The following is a 20,006-nucleotide window of genomic DNA, read 5'->3' as shown; positions in this document are numbered from 1 at the left end:
CACCAGGACGACTGGCCCCGCCCCGGCCGCTGCGTATAAAAAGCCGGGGCGCGCCTTCTGGCCGTACACTGTGGGACGATGGAGGTCCCCGGCCGAGGTCCCCCAGGCGAGGCTCCCTGGAAGAAGCTATCTAAGGAGGTAGGCGGGTTGCAGGGGGCGGCTGGGGCCGAGCAGTGCAGCGCGGAGATTAGATGCAGTTCCAAGAGGGGAGCTTAGGAGCCCACGGACCGACCACTCTCCAGGGCGCCGTTGAGCACCTGTGTGCCTGCTCCGAGAGCTTTAGCACCCTGATCTAATTTGCTTCCTGCCACAGGCAGGCTTCGGTGAGCCTGGTTTTAAGGGTAGAGAAAACCGAAGCTGTGCTAATATCCATAAAGGGGGGCCACAGTTCCCGACCTTGACCTGAGGTTCCACAATTCGGATGGAGGATGTGCCAGATGGTGAGGATGCAGAAAGGCTGCTCTTTACTGCACCGTGGTCGTGAGGGCTAGAAACCACACAGGCAAAGCCCTTAATATGATTATCACTCAACTACAATTTCCTAACTAGTTTCCCTGCATTTCAGGGAGTGTTCTGTTTGTTTGTTTGTTTGTTTGTTTTTTCTGAGATTCTCAGATACATCTGAGATACATCTGAGATACATCTGAGAATCTGATAAGTTACGCATACTGCCCCCAAGAAATCCCATTCTCTGTCTCTGTCACACACACACACATGCCAGCAATACCAGAGGACTCTCAGAAACCCATTGCATTATTGTTATCATACGTAACAACAGTGAAGATGATGATCAAACTCACAGTGTGTGTCAGGGACGGTTGTAAAGGCCCTACAGGGCCCGATTGTACAGATCTAAAGAATACTAGCCAGGAATCTCGATCAACTGGAGGAGGCAGTAACCCACACTTGAATGGTTAGTTTTACTTCATTTACATGCCTTATGTCCTTCAACCTTGTGAGGCTACTATTACGCTCATTGTAGAGAGGTCTGAGACCCAGAGAGTGTGAGTTGCCCAGAGTAAAACAGCCTATAAGTGTTGGAGCTTGGATGGCACTCAACCCATCTGACTCCAGAGTCCAAAACCCTTCCATGAAGCCACCCCGTCTTCAAATTTCCCATTTTAGACTTCACTCTTTCTCCTTGCCTTTGAGCTCTTTCTCCAAAATCTGGTTCCTTGTTGTTCTCTGCATTAAGTCTGAGCGTCTTAGCCTGACATCTGAGGCCCTATCCCCCAGCCCCAGCTTCCCGGCCTCACCTCTGTGTCTCAGCAGTCTGGCCCATCAGCATTTCCAAACTGATCTTTGATCTTCCTCCCTCCTGACCTCTGTTTCTTTGCTGTGACTCCTGCAATCAGAATCCTGCCCCCTCAGGGGCGCCTGGGTGGCTCATTCAGTTGAGCGTCCAACTCTTGTTTTCAGCTCAGGTCATGATCTCAAGGTTGTGGGCTCGAGCCTCGTGTCCAGCTGTACACTGACTGTGGGGGATCTGCTCAGGATTCTCTCCCACTCCCGCTGCCCTGCCCCCTGCTTGTATACTCTCTTGCTCTCTCTCTCTCTCAAAATAAATGAATAAATTCTTAAAAAAAAAAAAGAATCATACCCACTCGGAGAAGATCAGCTCCATGTCACTTTCTCTGCAGTGCCCCCCCCCAACTCCCTGGCCTCCAGTAGTAGGAGGGGTGCCCACAAGTGGCATTAACCAGGACACATTTATGGCACCTCATCTCCCCTTTAAGGCTGTCCACTAGTTAAAGCATGACCATTGCTCTAGACCACGAGTCTGAGAGCACCCGCTGTGTTGTATTTGAAGTACCTAATTAATTGGTGTGGGGGGAGAATGGGGTGCGGGTGACCAGGCTGGAGACTGGAGGGGCTTACAGGAAGCTGAGGGCATCTGTGGAGCCTGAGATATTGGGGAGGGGGCTTCTCAAGGCAGAGAGGAGCATCCAGACATTTGGAGGGGTGGGGGCACAGTATGGAGAACAAAGGTCTTACGCAGCCTTCTGCCTGTGTTCCGTAGGAGTTGGAGAATCAGTACAGCCCCAGCAGATGGGTCATCCGACAGGGAGCCGAGGAGACCCTGAGGACGTACGCACACATAGGAGACGAGGGTACCGGGGGCCCTCTCTGGCTGCCATGGGTGGACTTTAGCAGGTGGCAGTGGTTCAGAATGCTGGGGGCAGGAGGAGGCTCTCAGGGCGATTCCCAAAGTCCAGGCACTGTGCAAGCCTTGTTGGCTCAGGGCCAGGCACCCAGGAGCCCTCGCCGCAGGATGGCTGGAGGCAGGAAACGCCCCACAGACCGTGATCCACCTCCTCTCCTGCTCAGCCAACTATGCCCAGGCCCATTAGGCAATGTACCACAGTGTCACAGTGAGGTGGAATGAAAAACAGGAAGGCCTCCCCCTTGGCCGCTGAACATTCGATGTGGACGCTATTTGTAAGAAGCAAAGAAGACTTTGTTTCTTTCAAGAAATCAGGGCTTGGGAACCTGTAAGCTAGTGGAGAAGTCTCAAGGTGAATTCCCATTTCTATCCCGTATCTCCAGAGTGTCATACCACGATCTTAACACTCAGTGAGGTATCTGTGCTGGATTGGGGAAGGAGGCTCCTTGGAGGAAGTGTGAGAAAGCAGCCAGCCCGCTCCCCTCAGCAGGGAAAATTGGATGTTGGCAAATCTTCATTTCAGCAGACTGAACAGAGCTCTCAGAGTTGGTTCTCTAAACTGAGATAACCCAGCTGGAGGAACAGGTTCATGGGAGTTCATTCCAGCACATACCGGCATCCTCCCTGTCCCAAGAGAGGTGGAGTGGAGTTGTGTCCTGGGCTCTTCAGAGTCCTCTGCTGGGCCCAGCCCTGTGCCAAATACATGGCTTTCTGGTCGATAAATTTGAGTGTGCAGTGAAACCTGCATGAGCTTGTAGAAAACCTATTTTTTAAAAAGATTTTATCCATTTATTTGAGAGAGAGAGCGAGAGACAGCATGAGCAGGGGGAGGGGCAGAGGCAGAGGGAGAAGCAGGCTCTCCGCGGAGCAGGGAGCCCGATGCGGGGCTCAATCCCAGGACCCTGCGATCACCACCCGAGCTGAAGGCAGACACCCAACTGACTGAGCCGCCCAGGTGCCCCAAAAACCTATTTGTCTATCTTAATTGTCTTGAGGGAGAGAAGAGCTGTCCCCATTGAGAAAGTGAGTCACTCATAAGGGGCAAGAGCTAAGAAGAGTGTGCTGCCCATTGCCCTCAGAGCCTCCCATTAGTGATTGCTCTCCATATCGTGGACAGCTTTAAGCTCACATTCCACTAGCCTTCCTGTTTTCAGTGCTGCAGTTGGCCCAGAGGAGCTGCAATGCCACTGACCCATTTCATGGATGCAGAACATGAGGTGCCACTGACCCATTTCATGGATGCAGAACATGAGCCCAATAGCAGGGGGCCATTAGGGCCAGGTGAATGCACAAGAGCCATGCCCATGCAGGGCTGGAGTCTGTCTCTATTTAAAATGTTGACATTTTTTTGTTTTTTTTTTTTAAGATTTTATTTATTTATTTGACAGAGAGAGACAGCGAGAGAGGGAACACAAGCAGGGGGAGAGGGAGAAGCAGGCTCCCCGCTGAGCAGGGAGCCAGATGTGGGGCTCAATCTCAGGACCCTGGGTTCATGACCTGAGCCAAAGGCAGATGCTTAACGACTGAGCTGCTCAGGTGCCCCTAAAATGTTGACATTTTGGTGGCCATGGACATTTAGCATTACTTCTGATTTAAAATATGTTCGTATTGGGGCACTTGGGTGGCTCAGTCATTAAGCGTCTGCCTTTGGCTCAGGTCATGATCTCAGGGTCCATGGGATCTAGCCCCGCATTGGGCTCCCTGCTCAACGGGAAGCCTGCTTCTCACTCTCCCACTCCCCCTGCTTGCGTTTTCTCTCTTGCTGTCTCTCTCTCTCTGTCAAATAAATAAATAAAATCTTTTAAAAAATAAAATAAAATATGTGTGTATATATATTGCATTTAAATATTATTTCTCTTTGGGGCACCTGGGTGTCTCAGTCAGTTGAGTGTCCAACCAAGATCAGGTCTTGATCTCAGGGTCCTGGGTTCAGGCTCCACATTGGGCTCCATCCTGGACGTATAGCCTACCTTAAAAAACCTTTTTTTTTTTTAATTAAATATTATTTATCTTTGTATTGGTCAACTTGGTCTGCCATAACAAAAGGCTTCAACAGTAAGAATCTATTTCTCACAGTTCTGGAGGCTGGGAAGTCCAAGACCAAGGTGCTGGCCAGTTTGGTTCCCTGGTGAGAGTCCTCTTCCTGGCTTGCAGACAGCTGCCTTGTCCATGTGTCCTCACGTGGCAGAGAGAGAGGGAGAGACAGAGAGGGAGCCCTGGTCTTTGTTCCTCTTCATATAAGGCCGCTAATCCCACGACAGGGGCTCCATCCTCATGACCCCATCCAAACCTAATTACCTCCCAAATAGTCTCCTGCCAAGCCAGAAAGCCTCTCCCCAAAGGACAGAGAGAGAAAGAAGATGTGCTATTATGGAATAAGGGTTAAGCCAAACTGCGACGTACACCACAGGCAAGCCACTAAAGACACCAGAAAGAAACGTCACCCTTTTAGACAGGCAGGCAGATACACCGCATCGCAGAACAGATAAACCTGTTCTCAAGATAAATGGTACCTATGCTCAAGCAAGAGAGCCCGACGGCACCACACTGGTTCTTCCACAGTCCACCTGGCAATTAGGGTGGCCACCTGTGCTTGCGAGTTGCCTTCCTCCAGAGGAAAAAGAAAACTTCTCATCTCTTCACGACAAGAGGTAGTTTTGTAACTTGGGAGCCAGGCACCTGCAGAAGTTAGGCTCCTGCCCTCCCATGGAATCTGGGAGTAGGGGTCCTGGCTTCCTTGATGACTACATTTCAAAGAGATGGCTCCCCCAGTCCTGGAGGGAAACATTCCTAGGTTGTATAACTAGCAAGAGACTCCTTTAGCTTTTAAAAATATTTACATACACCTCAAAGGGGTAGAGAGAGGATTTACAATGAGTTTCCCAAAATAAATGCTCTAAGAAAAGGGAGGGAGGAAGCTCTCTTTTCCTTTTCTGAGCCAGGGAGACTTCAAAAAAAAATATGTTTTTCTTACTTTTGATTTATATTCACCCTTACAGCCATTGACCTATTAACTTGCAGTGAGGGATGTTCTGCTCTAAGAAGTAGATGACCTTTATCCGCCATGAAGACCTGGCCTTGCTAAGGTTGGGCACACAGGGACTGCTGAGTAAGCATGGGCAGAGAGCAGAGAGGGGCTGGGAGGGTCAGGTTTTCAGAACTATTTCCTCCATCAGTAGTTTTAAACTTGTTTTACCAAGACTCTTAGGACTGATACATTGTACACTAAATGAAGGCTGGGTGGATGCATGGATGGATGAATAGGTAGGTAGGTAGAGATGTGCTGAACCGCTGTCTGAGCTCCCTGCCTCTGTGAGCTTCCTGCAGCATCGTCCCCCAAACCACGTCCACCAGTGAGGTGGGTGGAGCCTCGTGACTGACAGCCTCTGGTAAGGACCAGATCTCCGAGGGCCCCTCCTTTCTTCGCAGGCTCCGATCTTGGGCTTTTTTCTCTCCACCAGAAAAGTGAAAGGAAGAATACAAAGGCACAAAAGATACAAGCCCCGATTTTGTTTGACTGTGCTACAGGACGCGTGACATAAAATGTACCACTTTAACCATCTTAAAGTGCACAATTCGGTAGCATCTAGAATGTTCACGATTCGGGCAACCACCTACCTCTGCCTAGTTCCAAATCATTTTTCTTATCCCAGAAGGAGACCTCCTACCATTAAGCAGTCATTCTCTATTTCTCCCCTTCAGCTGTTTTCTGTCTCTGTGGATTTACCTATTCTGGACATTTCGTATGAATGGAATCATACACGTGTGGCCTTTTGCATCTGGCTTCTTCTCCTTGGCTTAATGTTTGAAGGTCCATCCCTGTTGTATAATTCCTATGGCTACTTCATGTCTTCATCGTGTGGACATGCCACCTTTTGTTTATCCATTCATTCACTGACAGACATTTGGGCTGTTTCCACCGTTTGGCAATTGTAAATAGGGCTGCTATGGACATTGGAGTACAAGTTTTTGTTTGAAAGCCCCGATTTCTTATTTAGTCCAATAGACAAAGCCGTTCTACGAAACTGCATGTATTCTAAATGCTTACTTTTGCTTTGCATACTTAGCTCATCAAGGACCAGTAGCAAACAGGCTGGGGCTCCCAGTACCCACACAGCCCACTTTAAGTAGCTCTGCTCTGAACCACCGTGGCTGTTTTTAGGTAACAATTGTTATCTTATTACAAAAGGAGCATATTCCTACTAAAAGGGATTTTAAAAATAAAACCATCCATGATTTCCACCACCTATTGTTAACTAGAGGGTGGCTGATGGGACCCTGCCTTCTCTTGAACTGCGGCCACGGCATGTAATAAACCCTTGGTCTTCGGCCTTCTGGGACTGTCTGGTCTCCCTGCCCCATGCTTGCATAAGTCTCTAGGGGCTCTGGTCACCACTTCCCCTAATTCCCCTGACACATGCTCGGGATGGGTCCATGGACTTGGTGTTTCCGTCTGTAACAGTTTGGACACTTTCAGTTGCAAATAATAGAAACTCAATTTTTGCATTATCAAAAAAGGAAGTTTTAGTACGGTTGATTCATTGAAGCCCTCCTGTGGTTCCTGTCTCGGGGGTTCAGGGACTGGGGGGCTGGTGGTATGCACACTTGGGGGGAGGCTGCAGCCCCTGCCCCCAGCTACCCACCACCAACCACTGGGCCGACTCCTGCAGACATACAGTCCCTCTTTCACAGGGTCACCTGAGGTTTTTAATATCTGAGGGAGACATGTGCATGATAGGGAATATCTACAGCTGCTTGCTCTGAATTGCTCTTCAATTTAGAACACAAATTTCATGGTCTTTTTCTTAGTTCTGGCACAAAATGAATCCAGTTGGTCCATGTATTCCTTTACAAACGCTTGGGAAAAACAGATCGCTATCTTTTGATGAACCCACTCTGTTGATGCGCTTGTCGGGCACCAGCCTCTTCACACTGTGCTGGCAAGAGGGCAGTAGGCAGTGGGCTCAAAATGACCAATTTTCCGGTCCAGAAATCCCACTGCTGAGAGTGCTTCCTTCAGACCCCTGCACACAGTGGGACGTGTGCACAGGGCTTTTCGCGACAGGGCTAATCGCGACAGGGTTGTTTGGGATGCCTCTCAGCAGAGGACTGCTTCATCGTGTGCTGATCCCTTCGGGGAATATTTACTGGGTGCCTGACATGCGCTGGTCACTCATTTTGTGCATGGGATAGATCATTGAGCAAAACAGAAAAAACCCCGCCCGTGTATCATTGGGAATCTTTTTCTTTTTTCTTTTCTTATTTTATTATTGAAGGACAGTTGACATACAATGATATATTAGTTTCAGGTGTGCAACATAGTGATTCCACAGCTCTATGCATGACTCAGGGCTCATCATGAGAAGAATAGTCACCATCTGTCACCATCCAGTGTTACCACAATGCCATTGACTGTTTGCTCCATGCTATCCTTTGTTGTGCTTCTTAATGGGGCAAGGGGGACATGATAGACCATGAACTTAAGACAGAAGTAGATGCCATTGTCTGTTAGAAGGGGCAAGTGCTCTGGAGGATACAGAGCTGGTGATGGGGATGGTGGACGGTGGGTGGTAGGGTGGTCAGGGTCAGTTCCTAGAGGAAGGGGAGCAGGGGGGGAGTTGGTATTGTAGAGTCCTGGGACTTTTGGGGTGGTGTGTGAGCTGTTGTGGACTGAATCTTTGTGTCCTCCCCAAATTCCCATGTTGACGCCTTTACCCCCTAGTGTGGCTCTATTTGCAGATGGGGCTCTAAGGGGGTAAATAAGGTTAAATGAGGTCAGAAGGGTGGGGTCCTGACCTGGCTGGATTCTTAGAAGAAACAACTGAGGGCTTGCCTCCCCAGAGAGGGAGAGAGCTCCACAGGCTCACAGGGAAGTGGAGTATATGCACACAATGAGGAGTGTGGGTCCAAGGGAGGGCCTTCCCCAGACACCAGCCCTGCTGGCACCCTGATCGAGGCCTTCCAGGCTCCAGAACTGTGGGAAGTAAACATCCAGAGCTTAAACCCCGCACGCTCCAGTATTTTGGCAAGCAGCTGGAGCCAACTAAGACAGGAGCCCTGGATGGATTTGAGCCTTAGAGTGAAAGGGCATCTTGCATGGGTCGCTGGTGCACACCTGTACCTGAGGGCATTTGGTGGAAGCGGGAGAATTTCCTGATGATGGGATGTGGTTTGTTTGGCTGTGTAACTGGTTACGTGACTGGTTACCTGAATTAACATGCAGCCATAGGATGAAATATTAAGAATGGTCTTTAGGGTCACCTGGATGGCTCAGTGGTTTGGGTGTCCGACTCTTGATTTTGGCTCAGGTCGTGATCTCAGGGTCATGGGATTGAGCCCCGTGTCGGACTCCACGCTCAGCAGGAAGTCTGCTGGAGATTCTCTCTCTCCCTCTCTCCCTCTGCCCTCCGCCCCCCCCCCCACGCTGTCTCTCTCTAAAATAAATCCAAAAAAAAAAAAAAAAGAATGGTCTTTTAAAAAGGAAAGAACAGGAAGCTATGTACTAATTGGGAAAACTCTCCAAGAAATATTAAGTGAAATGGGCAGGGCGGAAATGTATTTAATATGCTGCCATTTGGATGAAAGATTGGGAGGGTCTACATCCATATTAATAATGGTGGTCACCATGGCAGGGGGTAGGGGAAGCGGGCGGGTGAGAGTCGGAGAGGCAATATTTCACTGAAAAGCCTTTTGTGTGCTGTTTAACCATACAAACATACTATTTCTCTGTAAGAAAATTTAATAGCATTCTTGTATTTCTTAAATTAATGTTCATAACTGAGTTAGCCCATAATTTTCACAGATTAAATCCCCTCTAAACATTTAAACACAATTTATACAATGTGATTACATTCTTTTTTTTTTTTTAAGATGTTATTTATTTATTTGACAAGAGAGACACAGAGAGAGAGGGAACACAAACAGGGGGAGTGGGAGAGGGAGAAGCAGGCTTCCCACTGAGCAGGGAACCCGATGCGGGGCTCGATCCCAGGACCCTGGGATCATGACCTGAGCCGAAGGCATACGCTTAACGACTGAGCCACCCAGGCGCCCCTACATTCTTCTTTTTTTAAGATTTGTTTATTTACTTATTTAGAGAGAGAGTGTGCACACAAGTTGGTGGGGGGGGGCAGAGGGAGAGGAAGAGAAAATCCTCAAGCAGACTCCCTGCTGAGTGTAGAGCCCCATGCAGGGTTCGATCCCATGAGCCATGAGATCACGACCTGAGCCAAAATCAAGAGTCGGCTGCTCAACCAACAGAGCCACCCAGGTGCCCCATCTGTAATTACATTCTTCTTCTTTTTTTTTTTTTTTTAATTTGAGAAAGAGAGAGGAGGGGTGAAGGGTAGAGGGAGAGGGAGAAGCAGGTTCCCTGCTGAGCAGGGAGCCCAACATGGGGCTCGATCCCAGGACCCTGGAATCATGACCTAAGCCGAAGGCAGATGCTTAACAGACTGAGCCACCCAGACACCCCTAAACACTTCAGATTATAATCACAAATGCAATAGGTTTGATTCACTGAAAGTCTCTAATAGATTCATTCTGTTAAGTGTCCCACAGAGTGGTCTGTGCCCAGTGTGGTGCATGGACACACGGGGAGCCTGTTTTGTTCTGGTCATTAGACCCTTGCAGGAGTCCCACATCAGGCCTTCTGAGCAGTTGGTCGCTTGAAGCATTAGGAGATGGGAAGTCTCCGCCTACCCCTCTGCAGAAGAGGGAGCAGGGACCCACAGCACATAGCATGGCACATCTCTCTCCTAAGAAAACTTTCCTTCTCTTGTCCCCTCACTCCAAGGATGGGGGGGGGTGGCGTGCAGTAGACGTGGTCGGTGATGGCAAAACTGGTTTTGCAGCCACTTTGCCTGCCCTGCAAAGGCAGCATGGTCCCTGGTTTTGGCATGAGGGAAACTGGGCTTCTACCATCATTTTTGTTGCTCTTGGCCTTGAGCAGCCCAGCCGAAATGCAGACAGCCCATTTTAACAGTTTATGCACACTTGCCTAAACACACTTTATACAAACTATCTCTACATACTGAGTTTGCCCCTCCTGGAGTTGCAGGATCATCCAGCCCAGAGGAGCACTGTTTTCCTTTTGGGTCCACCACTGCGGCCACCAAGGTTGGGGACCTGGGCACTTCTGGGGACGTGGATCCCAAATTCACGTCTCTCCCCACCAACTTCAGTATCAGAAAGACCACACTGATCATGCCAAATGCTATTTACGCAAACTGTTTTGCTCTTTACATCATGAAATACTCATCCATTTCCTTTTCAATTAATGTGTTTGGGGTCCTATTTATGCAATCTTTGTCTATCCCAAGATCATGAAGATCTCCTATTCTCTTTTCCAAGAGCTCTGTTGTCCTCTCCTTCATGTTTAGATAGTCCATCGGGAACTGATCTGGTGAGGTGTGAGGTAGGGATCAAGAAACTTCTTTCATTTGGATATTCAGTTGACCCAGCACTGCTTATTTATCACACAATCTTCTTTTTTTTTTTTAGATTTTTAAAAAATTTATTCATTTGAGACAGAGAGAGACAGAGAGAGCATGAGCAAGGGAGAAGGAGGCAGAGGGAGAGGGAGAAGCAGGCTCCCCACTGAGCCAGGAGCCCAATTCGGGGGCTCAATCCCAGGACCCTGGGATCATGACCTGAGCCAAAGGCAGATGCTTAACCATCTGAGCCACCCAGGCACCCCATCACACAAGTTTACTACCTATCAAGTCCTGGGTGTAGAGGTGGGTAAAGCAAAGCCCTTGTCTTCATGGTGAAGGCAACAGACAGGAAACAAGGGGAAAAATATATCAAGGGTGGTGAATGCCAGGCTACATGATAAAGCAGAGAAGGAGGATAGGCCATAATGTATTTGAGCAGCCTTCTATTATTACAGGTCACTCAGGCTGTGTCCGGTGTTTTGCTATTATAAATAGCATTACTGTGGGCATCTTTAAAACAAGTCTTTGGGAATATTTCTGATTATTTCCTTATAAAAACTATGTGGATAAGGACTTAGGCATCAAAGAGTATGAGATTCTTGGGCTTTGATACATATTTCCAAGCTGCCCTTCAGAAGAGCTTACCAATTTACACTCTCCAGAGCCCAGTGTTGGAGGGAGCTAAGCTGCCTACGTTTCACTGATTTTGGGGTGAGCCCTCGGGGGACAGTGTGAACATGCAGACTCCCCTCCCACCCCACCCCTTCACCCGTGGTATTTAATTTCCCTAGCAATGCCCTTCCTCCTTTCTTCCCACCCAAGTCCTAGCCAATTTTCACATAATTCTGACCTCTCCCCTCCTGGCACTCAATTATATATTCATATTGTTTCATTATCTATTTATGTGAAGTGAGTTTAAATATTTTATTTATTTCTCAGAGAGAGAGGGAGAGAGAGAGAGAGTGCACTTGAACGGGGAGGGGCAGAGGGACAGGGAGAGGGAGAAAGAATCTGAACCAGACTCCGCACTGAGTGCAGAGCCCCACATGGGGCTCGATCCCGCCACCGTGAGATCATGACCTGAGCCGAAACCAAGAGTCAGACGCTTAACCAACTGAGCCACCCGCTCGCCCCTATTTGAAGTGAGTTTATATGTTGCTTCCCTAGAAGATTGTTTTTCCGAAGACTTGGACAAGTTTATACTTCCTGGGGCATGGAGCCAAGTGTAACGCACACACGAAGCATATACTAAAGCAGTGGCCAGAGTGGTGCCCTTCAGAACCGCAGCACACTCACTTCCAGACAGACTTGGGCAGATAGTATTGGTCCCACCTGGATGGGCCAGTCTGGTGTTGTTGTAACTGCACACCTGTGCGATGCTTCAGAACCCAGCACAGATGACCACAAGGACTTGGGGGAGCATCGTTCATGCACACACTGCAGCCGGAGCTGACCAGTCCACCCGAAGGGGCTTTCTACAGAGAGGTTTCTGCCTTAAATGAGATAGAAATCACTGCAGGTTGTGCTGATGGTGACTTGTCTGTTCCTCGAGGCAGCCACCAAGAAGGCCCAGGCCACCAGGAGGAGCCTGCTGCATGTCCCCTACGGGGATGGTGAAGGGGAGAAACTGGACATCTACTTTCCCAGGGAAGTGTCTGCAGGTAGGTGGCCAGGCAGGCGGTCCCGCAGCAGAGCTCAGCTGGCCAGGCCACCTGGGCTCAGCCCCCATGCCTTTGTGTTTACAGCCTCACGTTTCTGTCTGTTCTTTCACGGAGGGTACTGGCAGAGTGGAAGGTGAGTCTGGAGTCTGGATGAGCAGGGAGAAAGGGAGATTCGTCTTGCCCTGGTGTAGGAGTCCCCTGGGGTTGCTGCAACAGATGACTGCAAACTTGGTGGATTATCACAGAAGCGCGTTCTCTCCCGGTTCTGGAGGCCAGAAGGCCGAGATCAGGGTGTGCTCAGGGCCGCACGTCGTCCCAAGGCTCCAAGGGAGAACCCGCTCCTGCCTCTTCCAGCTTCTGGGGGCTCTAGGTTTTCATTGGCTTTGGTTGCATCATTTCCATCTCTGCCTCCATCCTCGCGGGGCCCCCTTGGTGTCTGTGTGTCTGGGTCTCAGATCTCCCCTCCCCCTTCTCTCTTGGATGACCTCAACTCAGGATCCCTAATGACAGCTGCATAGACTCTATGGCCACATTCCCAGGTACTGAGGTTAGGATTTGGACCTATCTTTTGGGGGGGGACACCATTCGACCCACTATACCCGGTGAGAAGCATGTTCAAGCTACTCTCAGTCAGAAGGAAACCACAGTGACTAACCTTCCCAGCCTGCTCGGGTCTGAGGGGTTTCCCAGGACATGAGGCTTTCAGTGGGAGAGTCCCCGGGCAAACCAGGTCAGCTTGTCACCTTAAGATAATCAGAGGGGTATTTGAGATCTTCAAGGACACTGTTGTTCCCTAGGATCTTACTAAGGAGCCTGCTATAGGATCTACCACCCCTCAAGCACAGTCATCTTCTTAGCTAGATTTATAGCACCTTTACCCTTTGTCGTGCAAAGCTCTCTACCCGTCTGATCTTCATTTCTCAAAGACAGCGCCTAAGAGAATTTAGATGTCCCCATTTTACAGGTGAGGAAAGCGGACTTAGAGGTTAAGTAAAGCCCCGGGGTTTCATAGCTAGCATGTGATAAGGTAAGGACAGCGCCTACCTTCTTCCTTACACTACATGGAACCAGAGAGGGGTGGAGCCCTGGGCGGAAAGGACACGGAAGCAGCCTGGTGGCCCAGGTGCCTCCAGTTGTCACATCTTTGTCTCTTTCCACAGTAAAGACACATCAGCCTTCATGGTCAACCCACTGACAGCACAGGGAGTGGCCGTGGTGGTCATGGCTTATGACCTTGCCCCCAAAGGTAATGAGGATGGTCCTGCAGGTTTGAAGGCTGCTGGGCTTTGGAGGGGAGAGAGCCCCCCACGAATCCTGACCCAGCTCCTGCTCTTCGTGCAGGTACCCTGGACCAGATGGTAGACCAGGTGACTCGGAGCATCGCATTTGTCCAGAAGCAGTATCCGTGCAATGAGTGGGTATCACTGCAGATTTTCCTTTTATCAGACAATGAGGGAGGATGGTGATTCAGCCCCTTGGACGCAGCCCAGCTGTCCCCTCTGGCCTGTGGAGCAGAAGGCAAATTGGGAGTCTTTGGTACTGGCCCGATGCATTAGGGAAACTGAAGGCGAATTGGGCTCTCTGCTCTGACCCAACCCAGGGGACTTTACCTGTGCGGGCACTCAGCAGGGGCCCACCTGGCTTCCATGATGTTCCTGACCAACTGGACCAAGCATGGAGTCACACCCAACCTCAAAGGTTTTCACGGGATTGCAGGTTTGGCTGGACAGCCATCACCCTCCCCAGATGGTCTGCACCCGGCGCACAAAATCCCAACAGCCATGGAGGGCTTGACATGGGGCTTTGAGCCCTGTGAAACAGGCCTGCTTTGTGTCTCTACCCTTGCCCTGGTCTTGCCCCTTTGGCCCTGGAGGCTGGGCTGGCCCCATATTGCCCCCCTCCTCAGGGCTGGCTTGAGGCCCAGTGTGGATGGAGTCTTGGCCCCACCTGCAGCCTGGCCCTCTGACTATTCTTCACCTTCACAGGCTTTTTCCTGGTAAGTGGGATCTATGACCTGGAGCCCATTGTGTATACCACTATCAACGCCCCTCTCCACATGACCTTGTGAGTCATTTGTCCCCTCCTCCCAGAGCTGAGCGTGAGCCTATCAGGGGGGCAAGGGGTGAAGTGCAGGCTTTTCTCTGTCCTGACCCACGCCTACCCCCTGTGTCAGGGAGGATGCTCAGAGGAACAGTCCCCAGCTGCTCCTGGAGGCGGCCGTGACGCGGCCCTCGGATCCAGCCTGCCACGTGCTGGTGGCTGTGGGCCAACACGACTCCCCTGAATTCCACCGACAGTCCAGGGAATTTTATCAGGTACCCCCAGCACCCTGCCTCTGGCCAGAGGTTGAGGGTCCTGTGCTCTCATTACCTTCCTCTTTATTTCACCAAAAGGGACCCCAAGACCACGAGCCATTTATTCAACAAATACTTAGCGAGGGCCTAGTACATGCCCGGTGTGGTGTGGAGCTCCCCCACCCTGCTGTCTCCTGCTTTGCTCATTTCTCCACCCAGACACTGCGCCGAGGAGGGTGGAATGCCTCGTTTGAAGAAATCCATGATGTGGATCACTTTGAAATCATTTGGAACCTAACCCAGAAGGACTTCGTGCTCACCCAGGTGGGGCACATCCTTTCACTGTGGAGAGCGAGGTTGCCCCTGCACAGGAGAGGTGGGGAGGTGGGGAGCACGGAGGAGCCACTTTACTGGATCTTTGGCCTCCAGGAGGCTGGGATCCTGATGGTAAGAATTGAGTACCCCATTAGCTTCCTCTACTTCACCCCCTTCTGAAATGAGGTGAGCTGCAGAGTCTGCTCCGGGGCACACAGGTGGGAGCTGCATGGGGCTTGGTGTGGATGGGGACAGGCATCAATCTGGTGCAAGGAAAGTATCAGCCTGTGTGTAAGCATAAAGCAAAGCCAACTCCGGATAGGAGAGGATGGATGGATTTGGTTCATTACAATTTTTACATGGAGAATCCTTTTAAAAATCAAACATTACAGGGGCGCCTGCCTGGCTCAGTTGGTGGAGCACATGACTATCGATCTCAGAGTCATTGAGTTGAAGCCCCACGTTGGGTGTAGAGATGACTTAAAAATAAAATCTTTTTAAAAATCAAATATTACAATTTTAATGCGGAGAATTTTTTAAAAGCCAAAGAATAAACTGGGGGAAATATTTGCCACAGATTTGACAGATAAAGAATTACCAATACAGTTGGGTTTTTTTTTTTTTCTGGGAAAGTGGGTACGTCATTAGCTTCACTTTTTAATCAGCTGCCGCCTCAGTGAGGCTTTTAGAGCATTCAGTTTTAACTCACATAGTTAATATTCTTACTATATTAAAGAGCACTTTCAAATCAATAAGAACCATTTTTATTTCTATTTAGGAATAGATTATAAAGAGAAAAAAATGGACAAGGAATAAGGGATAATTTAAGAAAAAATATACATGGCCCGTAAACATGGGGGAAGATTAAATTATACTAGTGATCATAGAAATGTCACTTAGAAGGCCAGTCCTTTCCCACCTGTCATGGAAAATGTTCTAATGATAATTACGCCCAGCCCTGCTGGAGAGGTTGGGAAGGGCTCCTCTTGAGTTCTGCCGGTGGGACCACTGTCTGGTGATAGGGATCCAAACCCACTGGCCCGGTAATTCTGCTGCTTGGAATTTCTCTTCAGGATAATCAAGAAATACACAAAGGTAGTCTTCGCAGCTTTATTAATACTCAAAACTTAGACACAGCTGACATGTCCCAGTGAGGTTAAATGATGACATAATTCAGTAACAGAATGAAGTTTGTAAAGATGAGTTAGGATACATCACATTGTTTCGGATGTGAGAGCTAAAGCACAAAAAGAAGTGACCCAACATATTCCCAGTTTAATAATACATCGACAGCTAGACGCTTGGAGGCATATGCATGTGTGTGAAAAAAACAATTACTAGTGGTGACACACAGGTGTATTTTAAAACAGGAACACGTATTACTCTTCTTTTTTTAACTGGGGGAAAAACAAACACCCATAAGTGGCATCTTCTCTTGAAAAACCTAAGAATCGGGGTCGTGAGTTCAAGCCCCATGTTGGGTGTAGTGATTACTTAGACTTTAGCCCTGGAGGCTTTTTTTTTTTTAAAGATTTTATTTATTTATTTTGACAGAGAGAGAGACAGCGAGAGAGGGAACACAAGCAGGGGCGAATGGAAGAGGGTGAAGCAGGCTTCCCGCCGAGCAGAGAGCCCGATGCGGGGCTCGATCCCAGGACCCTGGGATCATGACCTGAGCCGAAGGCAGACGCTTAACGACTGAGCCACCCAGGCGCCCCGGCCCTGGAGGCTTTTAATTAGTAAATTTTAAATTAATTAATTAAAAAACTAATTTAATCAGGTTTAATTTAATTACATAAAAACGTAAACCCACTCTTAGCTCGTGGGTCAACAAAAGCGCATGTCGAGCCCGAGGTAAGTCTACGTATGGCTGGGGCCTTATTTAGGACACTTCAAAGGACAGGTGGGACTGGGCTGTCATTTTAAGTGACCCTTCGATGCCCAGGAATGCAGCCTGTCTCTTTCATCAGATTCCTCAAGAGAGAGTCTCACAAGAGCCTCTCCAAATCTGGGGCTCTTGTGTCTTTCCTTCTGGCTGCAGATGATTTTGAGAACAATCCTCCACGAGCACTGACGGCGCTGGAGTGTGCCCCCCCACCCCCCGATGGTGAAGCTTCTCCACAGACCCCACACGCTTCCCCGTCCTGCCAGCCTCCCGCTCTCCCCATGCCCAGGAGCGCCTCTGTTTGCTCCGAACACCACTAAAAAAATCTCTCTTTCGCTGGCCTCGATGGAAGGATTCCAGGGAAGGTCCAGACCAGTCAACGCTGTGTGATGCCCAAGCTGCCTGGCCCCCTGCCTGCCGAGAGGGCATAACGAAAATGACAGCTCCTGGCAATAAGTAGACTTAGCTCCAGCTCAAAGTTTGCTGACCTTTTCGAAAGATTTTCTCAAACCAGCCTGTTCTGTCTTTTATGGCATTCTTTTGACCACTCTGTCCTGTCCTGAGGATTTCCCAGAGTGTCCTGGGACATAGCCTCGGGGCTGGCCCCTTCTGTGATGGGACGATGACATCCAGAGCCAGGACAAGATTCCTCTGCCCCCCACCCAGGGGTGTGTGCAATTCCCAAGCAGCCAGCCGCGTGCATCTACCACCCTCCCCACCCAGCACCCCTCCCCCACTCTGAATAACTGGCACTCCAAGTGTGATGGAGTATCCCAAAAATGAAGAATAGCCTAGACAGTCATCAGTTGGGGATGAGTACATCCAAGCAGCCAGCAGCCAACCACTATGTAGCCATTAGAAAGAGATCTGTTTACCGGGTGGGAAATCCCCCGAACATACTGTTATATGGCAAAAGCAAGATGCTCAGTGATACAACTTAGTACCATCTCAATGACTTTACACAATATACACCCACAAAAAGATGTTTTTCTCTGTGTGCCCACGTTTGTGCATGCAGGGGAAAGGCCCGGGAGGATCCACACCTAAGGCCTCTGCTCATGTCTGGGGAGTTTGCTTTATCTGTGTTCTTTGACTCTCAGGCTAAGAAGATAATGAATATTTAAATGTAGTATGTGATCTGAAGTGCTAAAATATTCAAAAAGCTTTCAGGATGCAGGCAAATGAGAGTGATATTATAGATGTAACTTGAATTTATTCCAGATCTTCAAAGGAAATGACTCACAAACTGTGGGACTTGATCTAACATTTGCAACAAATTCCGAATGAGACATCTCGCAGCTGCTGGTGGGGGAAACCCAAGGCTTCACCACACCTAGGTGGAGAATTGCCCCCTTTAGGTTATGCCCTGTTAAGGCCAAATGCCTTAAAGTAAGCAAAAGACAGAACAAAAATGTGTTCGCCCCCTTGTGATCCTATTTTCATTTAAAAAAAGAATACATAAACGGGGCACTTGGGTGGCTCAGTAGGTTAAGCATCTGACTCTCGGTTTTGGCTCAGGTCGTGAGGGTCATGATTTCAGGGTCGTGAAATCCAGCCCTGAGTAGGGCTCTGCGCTCAGCCTTCTCTCTCCCTCTGTCCCTCCCCTGACTCATGCACTCTGTCTCTCTCTTTCTCAAATCTTAAAAAAAAAAAAAAAAAAAAGATACAGGGTGGCACTTGGGTGGCTCAGTAAGTATTTGCCTTCTGCTCAGGTCATGATCTCAGGGTCATAGGATCCAGCCCCACCTTGGGCTCTCTGCTCTGTGGGGAGTCAGCTTCTCCTTCTGCCCACCACTCACCCTGATTGTGCTCTCTCTGTCAAATAAATAAATGTAATCTTTAAAAATAAATAAACATTTTAATTTAATATGCAACTTATAATAAATACACTGTGGACTGAATAACTATTTTTATGGCTTTTTAAAAATGGCGTCATAGGGGCGCCTGGGTGGCTCAGTTGGTTAAGCGACTGCCTTCGGCTCAGGTCATGATCCTGGAGTCTCTGGATCGAGTCCCGCATCGGGCTCCCTGCTCAGCAGGGAGTCTGCTTCTTCCTCTAACCCTCCCCCCTCTCATGTACTCTCTCTCTCATTCTCGCTCTCTCAAATAAATAAATAAATCTTTTAAAAAAATGGCATCATGATTTCTTTTTTTATTCAAATATAATTAACATAACAGTGTTCTGTTTCAGGTGTACAATGTTAGGGTTCAGCAAGTGTGTACATTGCTCCCAGTGTTCATCTCGATGAGAGTGCTCTTAATCCCCTTTATCTATTTCGCTCATCCCCCCACCCACCTGCCCTCTAGCAACCACCAGTTTGTGTTCTGTATTTAAGAGCCTGGCTTTTTCATTTGTCACTTTTTTCCCCTCATTTGTTTTGTTTCTTAAACTCCACATATGAGTGGAATCTTACGCTTTTGTCGTTCTCTGTTGGACTTATTTTACTTAGCATAATACCCTCTCCGTCCATCCATGTTGTCACAAATAGCAAGATCTCATCCTTTCTATGGCTGAGTAATATTTCATTGTGTGTATATATCACATCTTCTTTTTCCCTTCATCAGTCAGTGGACACTTGAGCTGCTTCCATATCTTGGCTATTGTAAATCATGCTGCAATAAACATCGGGGTGCATGCATCTTTTCGAAATGATTGTTTTCATTTTCTTTGGATAAATACCCAATAGTGGAATTGCTAGATCATACGTATTTCTATTTTAATTTTTTGAGGACACTCCATACTGTTTTCCACAGTGGCTGCACCAGTCTGCATTCCCACCAAAGTGCACAAGCGATCCTGTTTCTCCGCATCCTCTCCAACACTGGCTATATTTTGTGCTTTTTTATTTTAGACATTCTGACAGGTGTGAGGTGATATCTCATTGTGGCTCTAATTCATATTTCTCTGATGATGAGTGATGCTCAGCATCTTTTCATGTGTCTGTTGGCCATCTGTGTGTCTTCTTTGGAAAAACGTCTATTCAGGTCCACTGCCCAGTTTTTAGTCAAACAGTTGTTTTTCTTTGGTGTTGAGTTGTATAAGCTCATTATATAGATAACTATTAATGTTAAATTTCCTGATTTTAACAATTGTGCTGTGGTTATATGAAAGATGAAGTATTTAGGGGTAAAGAGGGATAATGCTTTCACCTTACTCTTAAATTGCTCAGGTAAAAAATATACATATATACACATACTATATATATATTCTCTCTCTCTATATATATACATATACATATACATATACATATA

General features: G+C 48.4%; 1 protein-coding gene across 10 annotated transcripts; it reads left to right on the top strand.

The window, feature by feature from the left end:
* Positions 1-55: 55 nt before the first annotated feature.
* Positions 56-18,658, top strand: AFMID (arylformamidase). 10 transcript variants are annotated; one of them, XM_081804378.1, is made up of 11 exons: positions 56-138; positions 2,021-2,111; positions 12,156-12,260; positions 12,345-12,393; positions 13,421-13,506; positions 13,602-13,674; positions 13,861-13,958; positions 14,246-14,324; positions 14,434-14,575; positions 14,774-14,878; positions 16,911-18,658. In XM_081804378.1, exons 1-11 carry the CDS (start codon positions 79-81, stop codon positions 16,941-16,943), a joined length of 921 nt encoding a protein of 306 aa, XP_081660504.1. In that variant the 5' UTR covers positions 56-78; the 3' UTR covers positions 16,944-18,658. The 10 variants fall into 10 exon arrangements, with proteins under 10 accessions (XP_081660504.1, XP_081660503.1, XP_081660505.1 ...); XM_081804377.1 differs by having other exon boundaries at positions 13,861-13,976; XM_081804379.1 differs by having other exon boundaries at positions 14,434-14,878.
* Positions 18,659-20,006: the final 1,348 nt, after the last annotated feature.

Source organism: Leptonychotes weddellii, chromosome 15 (assembly GCF_054177405.1).
Source record: "Leptonychotes weddellii isolate Sample4059 chromosome 15, ASM5417740v2, whole genome shotgun sequence".
Taxonomy (NCBI): Eukaryota; Metazoa; Chordata; class Mammalia; order Carnivora; family Phocidae; genus Leptonychotes; species Leptonychotes weddellii.
Note: the sequence above shows the minus strand (reverse complement) of the source record. Positions and strands in the feature narration are given on the sequence as shown.